The sequence below is a fragment of the Gossypium raimondii genome, chromosome 10 (genome assembly GCF_025698545.1).
Source record: "Gossypium raimondii isolate GPD5lz chromosome 10, ASM2569854v1, whole genome shotgun sequence".
NCBI classification, from domain to species: Eukaryota; Viridiplantae; Streptophyta; class Magnoliopsida; order Malvales; family Malvaceae; genus Gossypium; species Gossypium raimondii.
In genome coordinates this window covers 56,473,197-56,489,761 of record NC_068574.1, presented here as the reverse complement: position 1 = coordinate 56,489,761, position 16,565 = coordinate 56,473,197, and the positions used below count along the sequence as shown (strand labels likewise).

At 31.0% G+C, this 16,565-nt stretch overlaps 2 protein-coding genes across 3 annotated transcripts; one reads left to right on the top strand and one right to left on the bottom strand.

The window, feature by feature from the left end:
* Positions 1-8,477: 8,477 nt before the first annotated feature.
* On the top strand, positions 8,478-12,161 carry LOC105776367 (ferric reduction oxidase 7, chloroplastic). Of its 2 annotated transcripts, none has more exons than XM_052622592.1 (9): positions 8,478-8,848; positions 8,971-9,097; positions 9,175-9,372; positions 9,699-9,933; positions 10,111-10,438; positions 10,537-10,792; positions 10,895-11,150; positions 11,243-11,675; positions 11,778-12,161. In XM_052622592.1, exons 1-9 carry the CDS (start codon positions 8,617-8,619, stop codon positions 11,945-11,947), a joined length of 2,235 nt encoding a protein of 744 aa, XP_052478552.1. In that variant the 5' UTR covers positions 8,478-8,616; the 3' UTR covers positions 11,948-12,161. The 2 variants fall into 2 exon arrangements, with proteins under 2 accessions (XP_052478552.1, XP_012454432.1); XM_012598978.2 differs by having other exon boundaries at positions 8,482-8,848; positions 8,971-9,064.
* Positions 12,162-12,692: 531 nt separating this feature from the next.
* On the bottom strand, positions 12,693-15,664 carry LOC105776365 (probable serine/threonine-protein kinase PBL7). The gene is made up of 5 exons (XM_012598976.2): positions 15,400-15,664; positions 14,468-14,661; positions 13,938-14,127; positions 13,431-13,822; positions 12,693-13,314 (listed from the first exon to the last, which is right to left on the bottom strand). Exons 1-5 carry the CDS (start codon positions 15,512-15,514, stop codon positions 13,054-13,056), a joined length of 1,152 nt encoding a protein of 383 aa, XP_012454430.1. The 5' UTR covers positions 15,515-15,664; the 3' UTR covers positions 12,693-13,053.
* Between the last annotated feature and the right edge of the window lie 901 nt (positions 15,665-16,565).

Below are 16,565 nucleotides of genomic sequence, written 5' to 3'. Positions count from 1 at the left end.
CCCATGACAGGAGCTGCTAGTAGTGGGCAGGTGGTTAGCTTGCTAAAATCTTGTAATTTTAAATTTGTTTTTATTTTTTTAAAATTTTGATTTTTTTTTTGTAATTTTATAATTAATAATATTTAGTAACAATATAAAAATATATATAAATTCAATTTGCAAATAAACCAACGGTTAGAAAGCAGTTATACTTTGGGTCGACCGTACACGGCGTCGTTTAAGGAAGCAGGACACTCCAACGTTGTTTCTTTGATTGCATGTCGTCGTCATATCCAGTATGAATTGAGTGGATGGTGTGGGTCAATTGATGCTCCCCACTTATTTTTCTCCCATTAAATCGGGAACCTTCACTTAATTCTTTTTAAAAAGAAAAAAAAAAAAGAAAATGACTTTTAGGATATTACATTAATATTTTGGGTAAACTATATCTAAGGTTATTAAACTATTAGTAAATTTATATTTTGGTCATGTAACTTTAAAAAAATTACAAAATGATCACTAAACTATTCGAAATGTTTCATTTAAGTCACTTAACTATTCAAAAGTTTTTATTTAAGTCACTAAGCTGTTAATTTTTTAAATGAAGTTCAATTAGTGAGCTCTAAGCGACAGCTCGACGATTGATAACATATTATATCTAAGTCGATCTAATAGGTCATGCTGGAGAATGAAAAAGAAAGCTGTTAGGATTTTGGTTCATAGATTCGCGATGTTCAAAGATGTTATATGAAAAAAAAAAAAAGCTTTCGATTGGTGCAGTCGGTGCAAACAGAAAAGGCCATATAACAATGATTTTAACAGCCCGGTGACTTAAATGGAAACTTTCGAATAGTTCAATGATCATTTTGTAACTTTTAAAGTTGAATGACTGAAACGTAAACTTACTAATAGTTTAGTGACTTTGAGTGCAATTTACCCTCATATTTTATATATAATTAATTATATATTAAAAATTAAAAATTATTAGAATTTATCACACAACCATGTGGGTTAAAATAACATTTTAGATTTTAATTTTATATTTTTAAAAAATTAATTATTATTGAGATCTTAAAAGGTTGGATAAAACTTTTAATAAAGAGTAATTAGTCGAGACTTTGATAGTTTTGGTAGAGATGTTTATAAAGTGTTCTACCAAACTTTTTCATAAAAACATTATATAATTTTATACGATAGGAAAAAATACGTTATATTAAAATATTCTTTAAAATAAATGAAAGTAAGAACATAGGAAAAATACGTTAAAAATGAAATTATTCTTTAAAATAATTTTATACAATAGTGGTAGACATTTATATAGATTCTTTTTAGAATTTTTAAAAACAAAATTTTATATATCTAGCTATATTAAAATTAAAATTAAATTAAATATTATATAAAAATTAGATTGCTCAAAACGAAAAAATATATGGATCATTGTATAAATTAACCTAAAATTTTTGTTTGAAATGATGATTTAATGTGTCACATCAGCTTACCGTTACACCATTAACGATAATTAACAGCTCAGTAACAAAAATGTTACAACGCGATAACGTACGTAACTCAAAAGTAACCCGAAACAAATAAAAGTGACTATTTTAATAACTTACCCTATAATATATGAATACATATGATATATATATATATATATGATGTGAAGCGATAACGTAACTAAAATTAGTGAATATTCTTAATGATAATCCTAAATTATCAGCCTCATAATAAATTTTTCATTCTTATTTTCTCAAAATTTTGTCATCACAAAAATAACAAAGTCCATCTGAATTTTAAAATTAGAAAATGACCCATGAAATTACCTAAAAGTTCATTATCAAATGAAATTGACTTGATATAAAAGGTCTAATTTTAAAGTTCAAAAGCATATATATATATATATATATATATGAATATGATCCATTGGAAATAAATAAATTTGATAGTAGTATTTTGGTTGACTGAACTTTAATAGTTATGGTATTATGCTAATAAATTTGATAATAAGGAAAGAAAGCTAAATAACTAGGAATTATATTTATATGAATATAATATTTACTTTTATTTATAACATTTTATCAAAATTTTAAATCGAAAAAAACCGTGTTTAATCACGTTCAAACCCAACATCATCTTTGTTATTGCAATACTAACGGTGACAATTAAGTTAAAACTCAACCGGAGATATTATGATATGTTTAAATACTAAATATTTAATATATGATTAATATTTTAACGATCTAACTGTTGAATCTATAGATGTAATTGTGCTTGTCATACATGTAAATTTTAAACCGATCCGATATCTCTATCATTCGATCTAAAGTATTATATATATATTAATATTTTTGAACTGTTGAAAGTTTTTTTACCTAAAACAAATAGTTGTAAGTTTTAAGTTGCATCAAATTTGACATGCATGATCTATATGAATAAAATAATAAGTTCAATAATTGGATCGTTAAAATATTAAGTGTACAAAGAGATACAAAAGGGTGTAAAACTATTTTAGTCTTACACCAGTGTAAGTGGATCCCTCTACTTCGATATATATATATATCCATTTGCTTGTCTTCATCTTGATAATTTTTTGTTTTAATTTTTAATGGGGGTGTTTGCTAAACAGAGTTTTGAGCCTTTTTTTAGTTGATTTGGGCACAAATAGAGAATTGGGTAGTCAAACTCTCTAATTGGAGCTTGTTGAGCTAAAACCTCCAAAACGGGAAAAAAAAACCTCAAATAGACAATTTTTTCAACAGTTGATTGTGAATGAGATATGTGGAATGACATATCTAACCATACTTCCTCAAAATTTACTTCTTTTGCCACATGCTCTCAAACCTAATAGGGGTATCAAGATATCAGTAGCCTCTATTATCTCATTTTCACTTTCACCTCCAAAGTCCAAAGTAAATCTCAAAACAAAAAAACTCCACCGTGAATCTATAAAAATCAACATTGCTACTAGAAACTTTCAATCGAGCCCATTCGTCCTTGAATATTTATGTACTCTTAATATATTTTCAATTTACTTGAGTAAAATGATTTCTTATGCAACTTTATATTAATTGAAATATGCTATTTGACAAATTTATTCAGAGTGTAACATAATTATCACTAATTACATACTAAGAACAAGATATAATTATCATTGAAAATATAGTTTACAATTATATTAATACACTATTAATATTTATCAATTTCCACAAGGTTAATATTTGCAAATAAGGAACTTAAGAAATTTGTTTATTTAAATTTTCAAAATATTCACTAATTAATTTTTATAATGGATGCTTTAATTCCCCGGTAATAGTGTTTTATTTCAATAATTTCATCCGATAAATACTAAAGTATTATAAACAAATAAATACTTAATAATAAAATTTGTCATGTCCTTATTTGTCATTTTACACATATCAATTTTCAACTAAGTTTTATCAAACACTTTTAAATAAACAAGTAATAGAATCAGTTGGTCAAACCAGCCATTACCATCGGCCAATTACCAAATAGGGCCAATATATTTTTAGGTACCAAATATCATTTGTAACAATGGTTAAATTTCTCGTTTGACACCTAAATGATATGAATTCATACAATATCATCCTTTTTTTTTAATAATAATGATTAAAAAATATATAGTTTATAGATTTATCCATGGATTAGGTCGATCAAGGTCTCGAAATTTTTATTTTTCTTGTCGAGGTAATATTTGTTACGACCTTGTTCAGATTATTATTTATTCTATATTAATAAATATTTTATATATTTATGTAATTTATAATTAAATTTAAATAAAATATTTTGAAATCATTAAATAGTAATTTGAGTTAGACAAAAATTTTCATGGTTTTGCATGCCGCGTTCCAAGGCAAAAATGGTAAAAGAAGACTCCATGAGTTTAGATTATTTTTCAGTTATCAATTTTTTATGTTCATAAATTGGTCCATCAATAAATCATTTATTGATGGTCCACAAAAATAAAATTTAGATAAAATGGTAAGATTTAACTAAAATAAATTTAGATATAATGATATGAAAATTTAAGGATAAATCTCAAAATTATACATGAACTTTGATTCAATGTGTAATTTGATACATGAATTTTATTTGGTGTAATTATACACATGAAGCCTTGATTGTGGTTTAAATTTATACGTGAAACTTTAATTTTGATTCATTCATACACATTTAAAGAAATAAATATATTAATTTAATTTTATATTAGATAAATATAATTATTTTTGTATGCAATATATTAACATAACATGATCTTGTATCAATAGTTGTGTTAATAATTTATAAAATTATATCAAACCAAAATTTCATATACATAATTACACATTAAACCAAAGTTTATATATAATTTTGAGATTCATCCCAATAATTTACGTTACAAGTACGACAAGATAGGACAAAAAAATTCCTACAAAATATAGAATAATGATATAAAATTCGATGGTTTAATTAAATATTAATATGTAAATAATTTCGGTTAAAATACCATGTAAGCCCCTATGCTAGGTGTTATATTGCTTTTGTTCCCTTTCATAAAATATTAGGTAAATTAGTCCTTGTACATTAGATCAAAAAGTAAATTGGTCATTTTTGTTAAAAATTTCATCTATTTCTACTGTTAAAACTGGCATATATGATAGAATAACCAGACAGTGACACATGGCGTGGCACGCATAGCTCATGCTGTTATACAATGATCAATTTTTAACAGTAAAAATGGATAAAAATTTTAACAGAAGGATAAATTTACTTTTTGATTTAATGTACAGTGACAAATTTGCCCCTTTTTTTAGTAAAGGGAGCATCTAACTTCTAATATAAGGGCTTCCATGACATTTTTACCAAATATTTTATTTTAATTTTCTAAAATTTAATTTTTTGGATTTAAAAAATACCTTCTCATGTTGGAATGTGTACGACAATAGTCCAGCATTATGTTTTTATGTTTCCTTTTGAAAAAGTACGTTCACGCGTTCGGTGTGTATTGGGCAAATATCAAAAGGGTAAAATATGTGACACGTGTGACTTACACTCTCTCCTAACTAGATCGAGTTAAGGTCAGATTATTCATCCAAGCTCGAACGCTCATGCAAAATTCGAAAAGGTTTGGAGAAAAATATTAAACTCAAAAAATAAATTTAGACAAAAAATTAAACTCGGTTATAATATGCATTAGACTCGAGCTCAAACATTTAAGATTTAAGTTCGACCCATTTCTAAGTTTATGATATATTATATTATGTAATTTATAACATATATATAAAAATTAAATCTATAGTAATATATAATACTATAATGTAAATGTTTAAAAAATTGTTAAGATGCTTAAATATAAAATTTTAATAAATGAAAAGTATATAAAAATATTAATAAAAATAATATAAATATTTTTTCAAAAATCTTAAAAAATAATATTGGTTAGCCTCGAATTGGCTTAGCTATTTATAAATATGGGCGAGCTTTAGCAAAATTTTAGATCCATATTCCGTGCTAGGTAGGAATTGAACAAAAATAAAATATGTTAATATCGTGCTTAAAATGACCCCGGCCCATGAACACTTCTACTCTTTTTTTTTTTACAGGAAAAACAAAAATTTCATTAGTCGAAACACCATAAATCATAAGAGAAAATGGGAGAGCAACTATACCCAAGCCAACATGCTTACCCAATACACCCAACCTATCTCCCCTCATTCTCACATGGAACATTAGAAAAATCGGCAATTAAAATATGCTGAACAGAAAACGGACAAGTAACAAACTTGGAGTAATTTGCATAACGTAAAGCCACTTGCGCCAAAGTGTGAGCAGCTTCATTATTGCTCCTACAAACCCAACGGATAGAAAAAAAAATTGAAAACTAGAACTAATTTGAGAGCAATCATTAATCAATGACCCTAGATCCAACATATCCAAATTATTATGAGCAAAAACATACCAAAACCGTTGACAGGTAATCTCAAACACAATATCATCCGCTTACAGAGATTTTAATCATCTTGTACAACAAATACTTCAAACAAATTTTTCTATTTTAGTGCGGTCGGGGCCCTTGCCAGCCCCCTGATTTGCTACTGGTTGGTATCGACATTATTATCAAAATAAAAATTAAAAAAAAAGCATGAAATTAAGAGCACTAAATAAGTTTATCCTTTTATTTACAAGTGGAAAGAAATTATGTATAGTTGGAAGCAATTGTATAGAAAAAACAACTTTTTTTAGGATGATTTTGATGGAAAACAAACATTTCCCCTTCACCATTAGTGAGATATGGACATAATATTTGACAATGAAAGGAAAGCCACTTTGCTTCACACAAAATTTGTGATCCCTCACTTTGACACCCATGATCTTTCTTCCTTTTCATTTTATTAATTGGTCCTTACATTCTTAAACTATAACTTTCATTTTAATTTAGTCCTAAAATTTTAAAACATTTTAATTACATTATTAAACTATCGAGGTTATATCAATAAGGTCATTCCATTACTAAAACAATTAATTTAACCATTAAATGAGATGTTAAATCTTATGTGGCATAGTTTAAAATAAAAATAGATTAAAGAGAAACAAATATTGTAAAAATAAATATTGTAATAAATTTAGGTTTTAAGATTTTGAAACATCGCAAAAGTTTTATTATTCACTCTCTTTTTTTTCTTTACTTTATTTTAAAATTTTAACTATTAAAAATTCTGCAATGACGTTTTACTTTTAATTAAAATATTTTTTTAAATTATGTAACATAAGATTTGATTTTTTAACAATTTTAATAATAGAGGACATGATTAGTATAATATTATTAGTTTGAGAATGTAATTAGAACTTTATTTATCTAATATAATTAACTTTATTTTTTTGTTAAAGTTTATGTGATTAAAAAGGATAAAATAGTTTTGACCCTAAATTTGGTAGCTAAGTCCAATTTGGTATATGTACTTTTATTTGTTCACTTTAGCACCTGAAGTTGGTAATTAGATTCATTTTGATCCCTAAACTTGAAAAATATAAAAATATAATGACATGGCACTATGAGATTGTGCCACATCATCACTTGAAAATTAAAAAAAAAATTACATAAAAATTTAGGTGATGATGTGGTACAATTTTAGAGTGTCACATTGTTCTAATAATCGGTTGGTGGTTAAATTGGTCAAACCATTGATTCCTTATTCAATCGATTTGATTGGTTCAACTGACAAACTAACAACAATTAAATAAATGGTTAAAGAATCATAAAAAAAATTTAAAAAAATTTATTAAACCATTTCAACTACTAGTTTTTGTTCTAGTTATTAATTTTTATTGGATTCAAACAATTTCTGATTCAACCGGTTCAACCTTTTGTTTAGACCAGTATACTGGTTCATTTTTGGTCTAATCGATTTGACTGACCAATCCGGTCTTATTTCAAGAACAATGGTCATATCATCAGAGGCAGATCGTTATGGTGGCCGATGGGGCCTTGGCCCCCAAAAATTTCTCCCTTGAAATTTTTAGAAAATTAAATTAGGCCCCTCAAATTTTTAAAAATTCTCATCATACCTTTTATTTTTTAAAAAAAATTTAATTAAGCTCACTTAAAATTTTTGAAAATTCTCATTGATCTCACAAAAATTTTAATTAGACCCCATTATTTTTTTTAAAAAAAAATTCTCATTAAACTCTTATAATTTTTGAAAATTTTACTAGGCCCCCAAAACTTGATCCTTGGATTCGCCGCTGCACATAATCAAATATTGACCGAATACAAATTCAAGAACCAAAATGAATAAAAAAATACAAATTCTAAAATGAACTCAATTATTAAATTCAAGTCCAAAAATTATATCAACTCATTAAAAATAATAATTAACGTCAACCAATTAAAATTTTTGTGGGATCAATGAGAATTTATTTAGAACGATTCCACCACCATTATTTATTTTTTGGCCCCCTAATTATTAAGAAATCCCAATATTTTTTTGATATTTATATTAGTGGCGTCATTCTTTATGGCTCCACTAAAAAAATTGATTTTTTAATCCTCATTATTGATGTGACGTGTTGGTGGCGCCAACTTTTACTATTCATTTCAAGTTATTTATGTACATAATCAAGAAAGTGAATTATTTTTATAATATATTAAAATTTAAGGGTCATTTTAATAATAAAGCCAATTTCTTGTTGACGTATATTGAAGTTTGTGGTAGGTAAACAATGTTGTCTCTCCACTCTTTATTTTGTTATCTCACATCATCAATTATTATCAGCTTTTTCCTCACACACTTGTCCAAGAATCTAATCCCCCCGAAAATCTATCATTTTGCAAATAAAATTTATAAATTACCCCCACAAAGTTTAGCTCTTTACTTCAACCTGTCTACATCTTTATTTACTTATACTCTACTAAAAAATAAATTCTTTTTTCTGGTGGCAATTCATCTGTGGTCATGTATTGAATGATCATTCCTCCATGTTATTTTCATTATTTGCATCAAACCCAGAAATGGGTTCCACAAAGTTTGTTTCTTTTTAATTTTATTTTATTTATACAGTCTTAGGGTTTGGTAGAGGAGAAAAATTAAAGGAAACTCATTTTTCCCTTTCCAAGAATTTGTGAAGTGTTTTTTTTTTTTTGCCATGGGTTCAAACTCATTGAAGAACCCTCTTCTGTTCAGTGATGAAGTTGAGCCTGGTTATGTCAAAAACTCATCTTTTCTGAAATCATCAGTGAAATGGGGTTTAAAGATTGTAATGTGGGTGATTTTCATTGCATGGGTTGGTGTTATTTTTCTATATCCTGGAGAAATTGGTAGTCAGTTGGTTGAGAAAATTATTAATGCCACCAACGGATCTGTTTTCGGCACTTCAGGTTTGTTTATCTTACTTCATTCACATATACATATACATGTACAGACACATACACATCACATACATATATATATATATTATACTTTGCTTTGTTATTACTCAATGTTTAATTTTGTTTTCCAGGAAGTTTGTTCTTGGTATTCAGTGCTCCAATTCTTCTCATTGCAATCCTTGCGGTAGCTCATCTGATCATCTCTGGTGAACATGTTTTTGAGAAGTATGCCATTTTCCACCAGAACTTGTCTTGTATGTATGTACGTATGTATGTATGTATGTATGTATGTATGTATGTTCTAATGATTTGAAAAATTTTGGCATTGTTTATAGGAGTAAGTCCTCAAAGAAACCAGGGTTTCGTTTGTGGACATTCCCTGTTCTTGTGGATGGACCATTTGGGGTTGTGTCTGCAGCTGAGTTCATTGGGATAACCCTCTTTGTTGTGTTCATCATATGGGCGATGTATGCTTACACCTTGCGGAATATTAGCCTCTTGACCCTTTTTGACCTTTCTTCTTCAGAAACAGGGTAAAATATGCTTTGACTCTTCGTTTTTCTTGATGTACTTGTGTCTGATGTATATCGGGACCATAATGTATGAGGATATGTTGATAGGATCATCTAAAAACCCTCTAATACATGGATGTACTCGTGTCTGGTACTCACATCCCGTGTTTGAGTTACATAGATGCCTATATTATCGGTTTCTAGTTTATATAAATAGTTTTGGGATGCATTAGATGTGATTCCAATGTTTACCAACTTCATTAGTTCCATTATTAGCATCTGAAAGTTGTCATTTACTAGCGTTGTTTGTTCATAGAGGGCTAATATCGTCTCTCATCTTTTTTCAGTCGACTCATGTTGGAACTTACGGGACTTCGATGTGGGATGTTGGGGTTGCTCTGCTTGATATTTTTGTTCCTCCCAGTTTCAAGGGGTTCACTTCTTCTTCGTCTTATAGACATCCCTTTTGAGCATGCTACAAGATATCATGTATGGTTGGGACATCTTACCATGATGCTCTTTACACTACATGGATTGTTCTATGTAATTGGATGGGCAATGAATGGAACTCTTGTAAAGGAAGTGAGTTTTGGGTTTAACTCATTCTTTTATGCTTGCTGTATATTTATATCTCTTACGTAGATGCCGGCTATGTTACTTGGACACTTCATTTAAAAACAAATGAATATACCTGTGTTAGATGCTTACCCTATGCATTGGTAGCGACTAACTGTTTTCGGTGTTGATTGTTTCATGCAGTTATTGGAGTGGAAACGGGTTGGTATTGCTAATTTACCAGGAGTTATCAGCCTCATAGCTGGTTTGTTTATGTGGGTTACATCGCTTCATCCAGTGAGGAAAGACTACTTCGAGTTGTTCTTCTATACCCATCAACTATATGTAGTCTTCATTGTCTTTTTGGCGCTGCATGTCGGTGATTTTGTTTTTAGCATAGTTGCCGGCGCAATATTTATTTTCATGCTCGACCGCTTCCTGCGTTTCTGCCAATCACGAACGAAAGTGGACGTGCTTTCAGCCAAGTGCCTTCCCTGTGGGACAGTTGAATTGGTCCTCTCGAAACCTCGAAGTAAGAATATATGTTCACAGTGAATTTATGGTTTCCTTGGGATGTAATCTATTATGACATTGCTGTTTTCTCACACTTTGTTGGATTGATATACGTAGGTTTGCAGTACAATGCGCTCAGTTTTATTTTTCTTCAAGTTCGAGAATTATCGTGGTTGCAATGGCATCCTTTCAGTGTTTCGTCCAGTCCTCTAGACGGTAAACATCATCTAGCTATTCTCATAAAGGTCCTTGGGGGATGGACAGCGAGGCTGAGGGACAGTATCTTGAGCATGTCTGAGCCTGAACTATCAAAAACCACGATCACAGCTTCCGTTGAGGGACCTTACGGGCATGAAACGCCATACCACTTGATGTACGTACTCCCATACCTTTCAATGTTTCACTTTCTCATGTCCGGATTAAACTTTTAAGTCACCTTCATATGTAACCTGACGTGGTGATCCTGTTTTCGCAGGTATGAGAACCTGATTTTAGTTGCAGGTGGTATTGGGATTTCGCCATTCTTAGCGATCTTAAGTGATATCCTCCACCGCATTAACGATGGAAAACCATGTCTACCAAGAAAGATTTTGGTTGTTTGGGCCGTTAAAAAGTCGGATGAACTTCCGCTTCTTTCAAGTATCGACATGAAATCAATTTGCCCATTTTTCTCCAACAAAATAAATCTCGAGATTGATATTTATGTCACTCGAGAATCCGGGCCTTCAATGGTATGTCCAGTTTATGCTCAACTCCTCCTTTGCTTTCAAACATAATCATTATCATTTTCTTAAATTTCATCTGCCATTGATGCTACCTGCAGGAAGAAGGTAAGGTTCATGTGGCATCGAGCTCTTCCTGCCCTTTCTCGGGCCGCAGCATGTCGCCGTTGGTTGGCACCGGAAACGACGTATGGTCTGGCCTATATGTTATTATATCAACAGTCGGATTTATCATTTTAATGGCCCTGTTAAGGATTTTCTACATTAAGCCATACAATGTATCTACCTGGTGGTACCTAGGCCTTCTTTTCATTGCATGCATGGTCACGAGTGTTGTTATCTTCGGTGGTCTCGTGATCGGTTTATGGCATCTCTGGGATAAAAAAGCTTCTGCAAATGACAAAGATGAAGATATCGACAGGATAAAGGTTGAATCTACTCCGAGTTATGGAACTGTTGAAGACAAAGATTTGACTCAAAACAATCCTGAAAGTTCAACCATCATTCAATATGGTACCAGACCAGACTTCAAAGGTTAGTTCCATGATAAAAACCCGTGTTGAACACATATACGTATACGACATTGATACTTGAGTCTCGGGTTTGATTTGTTTTTTCCCCCCTTCATTTATGCAGAAATATTTGCATCCACAAGCAGGAAATGGGGGAATGTTGATGTAGGTGTGCTAGTTTGTGGTCCACCAACTCTTCAATCAAGTGTTGCTAAAGAAATCAGGTCACACAACATAAGGAGACAAAAACATGACACCATTTTCCATTTCAACAGTCATAGCTTTGATCTATAAAAATTCCTATTAGTCCCTCTTAATTCTTAGCACTACTTGCATAATGATATGTATATCATGTATGTATATATATGTATATATATGTATGTATGGAGAGATGAAGATGCTATATGTATGTAATATATAGGTGGAGAAAAGGAATCTGCAAATCCATGACTCAGATGGTTCTGTTTTTTATGGGAATCAATATATTATTTTTATAATTTTAATTTTAGTAAGTTGCCTGCAATTCTTCCCAGTTTATAATGTAATCAAGATTTTATTTGTATATCTAGTTGAAGCATGAGCATTCATAATAAATGTACCATAAAAAACTCGAACCAGATTGTATTTTATCCTATTTACTCAAAAATGAATAAATTAATCTCTATGATAAGAAAGTGATGCTTGGTGTGTCATGTCCCTTTGAGGTAAAAATATCAATTTTTAATAGAAAAAATAAATGAAATTTTTAACAAAAAGACTAATTCGCTTTTTGACCTAACGTCTAAGAACTAATTTGCTCATTTTTTGATAGAAAGGCCAAAATATAATTCGACTCCTAGTACAAGAGCTCCATGATACTTTTACATACTTTTACCATGAAACGACACAAGAAAAGTAATAAGAAGCACACAAATACCTTAAAACCTATATAGTATGAATTATTAACATATAAAAAATAAAATACAAGAATATGATATGAATAAGCATATCTTTCTCCATGGTAAGGAGAAAGGGGAAGAAAGTACAAAAATGCCTACTGTAAGCAAAAGCTAGCAACTAGATAAATTACTATATAATCTAGCAATGTTCAATATTGACAAGCATAATTGAATGATCATTAAAGGGACACCAGTTTCTATATTAAAGACATTTTAGATACAAGGCTTTCAAGCTCAAATTTACATTAAAAAAATGAATTTGGACAAAAATGAAGAGAAAAGAGGACATGACAAAAGGGTGTAGGGATACCGCTTGCATCGTGATTGCCATCTTGTGGCCGCTCGGCAGTAAATCTCAAACATATAAACCTGTTGATTCTTGTCTTGAATCTTGACCATCAGTTACCCACGGATTCGGTTGTGTCATATAAGTAATGGTTTACTTCTCCCTTTAGCTTGGCATTATTCCCTTCTCATCCTTGGAGTGGAAGAACCCGTGCGGGGTCCTTGAACCGACTGAGTTTCAGGATCATACCTTTGAGAAGCAAGATAGGTGAGGGCAGTGACTACATCCGCTATAAGCGGCCGCATGTTGGGCTGTTCCTGAACACACATGGCAGCTACAGCTAAAGCTTGGTACAAACCCCTCACTGGATATTGGCCCTGAAGTAATGGGTCGGCCATTTGTGCAAATTTCCTTCTATCTTTAAATAGCGGACGAGCCTGTTAAACAATATATAAATTTTACAAAGAGAATCATCTATTAACATGAGCCACTGCAATATAAAGTGTCTTTGAATTGTTAACAATATATGGTAAACAAGAGATAGGAATCTTACCCAGGCAACCAGATTTTGCTCGCCACCAGCTCTCGAGTTGTCGATAGCTTTTCTTCCAGTAATGATTTCAAGGAAAACAACCCCGAAACTATAAACATCTGATTTCAGTGTAAGCTGTCCAGTCATTGCATATTCAGGAGCACAATATCCATAGGTCCCCATTACTCTAGTCGATACATGAGTCTTATCTCCAACAGGGCCTAATTTAGCCAAGCCAAAATCAGATAGCTTCGGATGGTAGCCTTCACCAAGCAAAATGTTTGAGCATTTTAAATCTCGATATATGACAGGCGGGCTAGCTTTGTCGTGCAAATACTCCAAACCTTTTGCAGCACCTGCAGCTATTTTCATTCTAGTATTCCAATCAAGTCGCCTTCTATCAGGAGGTAAATCTGATATAGAAGCAAAGAAAAACAATCAACAATACGAATGGAAAATTTTAGTATTAATGATGACATTCAATGGTGTGATAGACAAAGATATAAAGACGAGCGTTGCTGTTCGTACCATGTAGATGATCTTCCAAAGATCCTAACGGCATGTATTCATAAACCAAAAGTCTCTGATCTCCATCAGCACAATATCCGATTAAGTTGACAAGATTAGGGTGGTGAAGCAGGCTCAACATCAATACTTCAACAAGGAATTCCCTGTTCCCTTGCAGTCCATTAGGATCGAGCTGCTTGATTGCCACAACCTACGAAAAACAGGTGACACGGTTAAGGTCCACCGAAATTTTTTTGGACGGTTAAGGAACATAGATTTCCAAAACTATAAGTTCCAACCAATCTAATCAAAACAACCAAAATTAGTAGTTTTATCATCAACTAAAGGCATATAAGATCATTGGATACAATCCGAGCACAAAGTTGATCACCAATATCACAAAAGAGTTAATGAATACATACTAAAAGTCTAACACAATGGTAGTAAAAAACGAAAACAGTAACATAAACGATCCATTTCGAGCACATAAAAGGTGATGCTTTTTCATGTACTTGTACTTGATAAAAATTAAAATCTTACAACACACATACTTGATTAGTGCTCTCTAATCGCCCTTTATACACTCGGCCGAAACCTCCTTCACCCAGAAGGCAATCTGCCCTGAAATTCTTTGTTGCAGCTGCCAATTCACGAAACGTAAAAGTATGCGCCGCAATGTGATCCGACCCTCCATCTTTAGTAGCTTCCTTCTTAGTATTTGGTGCAGAATTCACTTTCAGCTTCTCTACCATGACAAGAAAAAAACAAAAAACTCTATATTAATGCTGCTGAAAACAGCCTTTATTATCCTTCTCGTAATAATAAACGATATCAACGAAAACGGCGAAAACACGATTCGAGCTTCTATATATATCCTTTAAACATAGCAAACAAAGAGAACCTGTTTCATTTGTAGCATTCTTTCTTTCCATGTTCTTTCAAGACAATTTTAACCTAAACTATAGTAACATGAAGAACCAAAAACATAGTTTTAACTATTGGATTATAAAATCCTACAAAAGAATTAACAGAACATGTAATAAAAAGTGGTTTCTATAAATGTATCAGATAAATTAAACTGAGAGAAAGTAAATGAAAAAAAAACAGAAATTAAAATCTACCAGTCCAACATTTTTATGGATCCCAAATTAAAACATTTATATATAATCCAATAAAAATTTCATCTTTATGGGGTGAAAATGTCCAAAATTCTCATAGTTTTCATACCTAAGAACAATTTCAAGCGAACTCAAGTTGCCATTTCCAACAAATAATTCAACCAACATAACTTTTTTTTTTCAAAATCCTGTCAGATCACACTTAAACATTGAAAACCCAGAAATTTAACAAAAAAAATTCAAACAATTAAACAAATGGGTCAAGCCGAAATCAAATTGCAGCCAAAATAAATGAGAATTCACACAATAATTGTTTTTTAAAGATCAAATCTTCCTTTTTTTGGAGTGGGTTTTTAAAGTAAAACCTGAAGTAGATGGGATCTGATGATCAAAGTTGTTGGTGGTGGTGGTGTTATTGTTGATAGGCAGCTTCTTCTTTTCATCTTGGTTTGAATTTCCACCACAAAGGAACCAACCCATATGAAAACTTTTTATTAGTTGTACTGTCTTCTTCTCTTTCTTACCTCACACAGATAACTAAAAGAAGGAGGAGAGAGACACAGAATATAAAGACAGCAAGGAAAGGAGGTGGAAATCAGACCAAAGATGGGGAAAGGGAAACAAATGTCTTTTTTATTTTTTTAAGGATACATCTATCTTGTCCTATTTTTATGTCCTTTTTACTATCCTGCCCTAATGGAGATGTTAACCTTAACTTTAAAAAGGGTAAACTACACATCTAGTCATCCAACTATCCAAAATTTTCACTTTAGACAATTAAAATAAAAAAAATTATAATTTAAACACGATATATAGTTCAATTATTCCATCATTTTCGCTAAAATCACAATCGTCAAACTCGAGTGGCAATATTGAGAGAACCAACTTTTTCTTTTTTTAACAACAACAAAAAAACATGGTTACATATCGATATGAAAGATGATTGAAGCAGCGTAATCAAAGTAAAAATACCCACTGGATTTGGGGTAAGCCCCATCGGAAGAAGTCTTGGAAGAAGTAATGGGCAACAATTGCAAATCCCAATCTTTTTCTATATTGGGAAACTTATCAGAAAGCTTTCTTTATATTTCAACACTGTCTACAGCTCCAATCAACCACAGTTTCCTTCTATAAACTTCCATTGAACTTGTTAGCTTGAGAACCAAAGAAGTAACAAGATCACTTAACACCCCATCCAAAATCAATCCTTTTAAATCTCCAACTTGTAAAACCACTCCTCTTTCGCCTCTAGACTCATATTGTACTTCTCTAAAACAGCTTCCATTTTCTTCAACTTTAACCCCAATATGAATCTGCAGCAGCATTAGAGAGGGAGATGGAGAGGGCGAGAGCGACGGGGTGGTAGGGGTGATGGGGGATTTTTTTTTATTTAATATTAGCATAAATATTATATTTCTTAAATATTTATGTATTTTTATATATTCATTTGAAATCATTTGTAAGTTAGAGGTAAATTTTTAAAATTATGACTAAATTAGTATAATAAGTAAAAATTGAGGGTTCAACTTGT

Excerpts from the sequence above, each read along its gene's own strand:
- LOC105776367 (XM_052622592.1), top strand. The coding sequence starts at position 8,617 with ATGGGTTCAAACTCATTGAAGAACCCTCTTCTGTTCAGTGATGAAGTT. Across the intron at positions 9,934-10,110 it reads ATGGAACTCTTGTAAAGGAA|TTATTGGAGTGGAAACGGGT; the intron begins GTGAGTTTTGGG and ends TGTTTCATGCAG. Across the intron at positions 11,151-11,242 it reads GAGAATCCGGGCCTTCAATG|GAAGAAGGTAAGGTTCATGT; the intron begins GTATGTCCAGTT and ends TGCTACCTGCAG.
- LOC105776365 (XM_012598976.2), bottom strand. The coding sequence starts at position 15,514 with ATGGGTTGGTTCCTTTGTGGTGGAAATTCAAACCAAGATGAAAAGAAG. Across the intron at positions 14,128-14,467 it reads GATTAGAGAGCACTAATCAA|GTTGTGGCAATCAAGCAGCT; the intron begins GTATGTGTGTTG and ends TGTTTTTCGTAG. Across the intron at positions 13,315-13,430 it reads AGCAAAATCTGGTTGCCTGG|GCTCGTCCGCTATTTAAAGA; the intron begins GTAAGATTCCTA and ends ATTGTTTAACAG.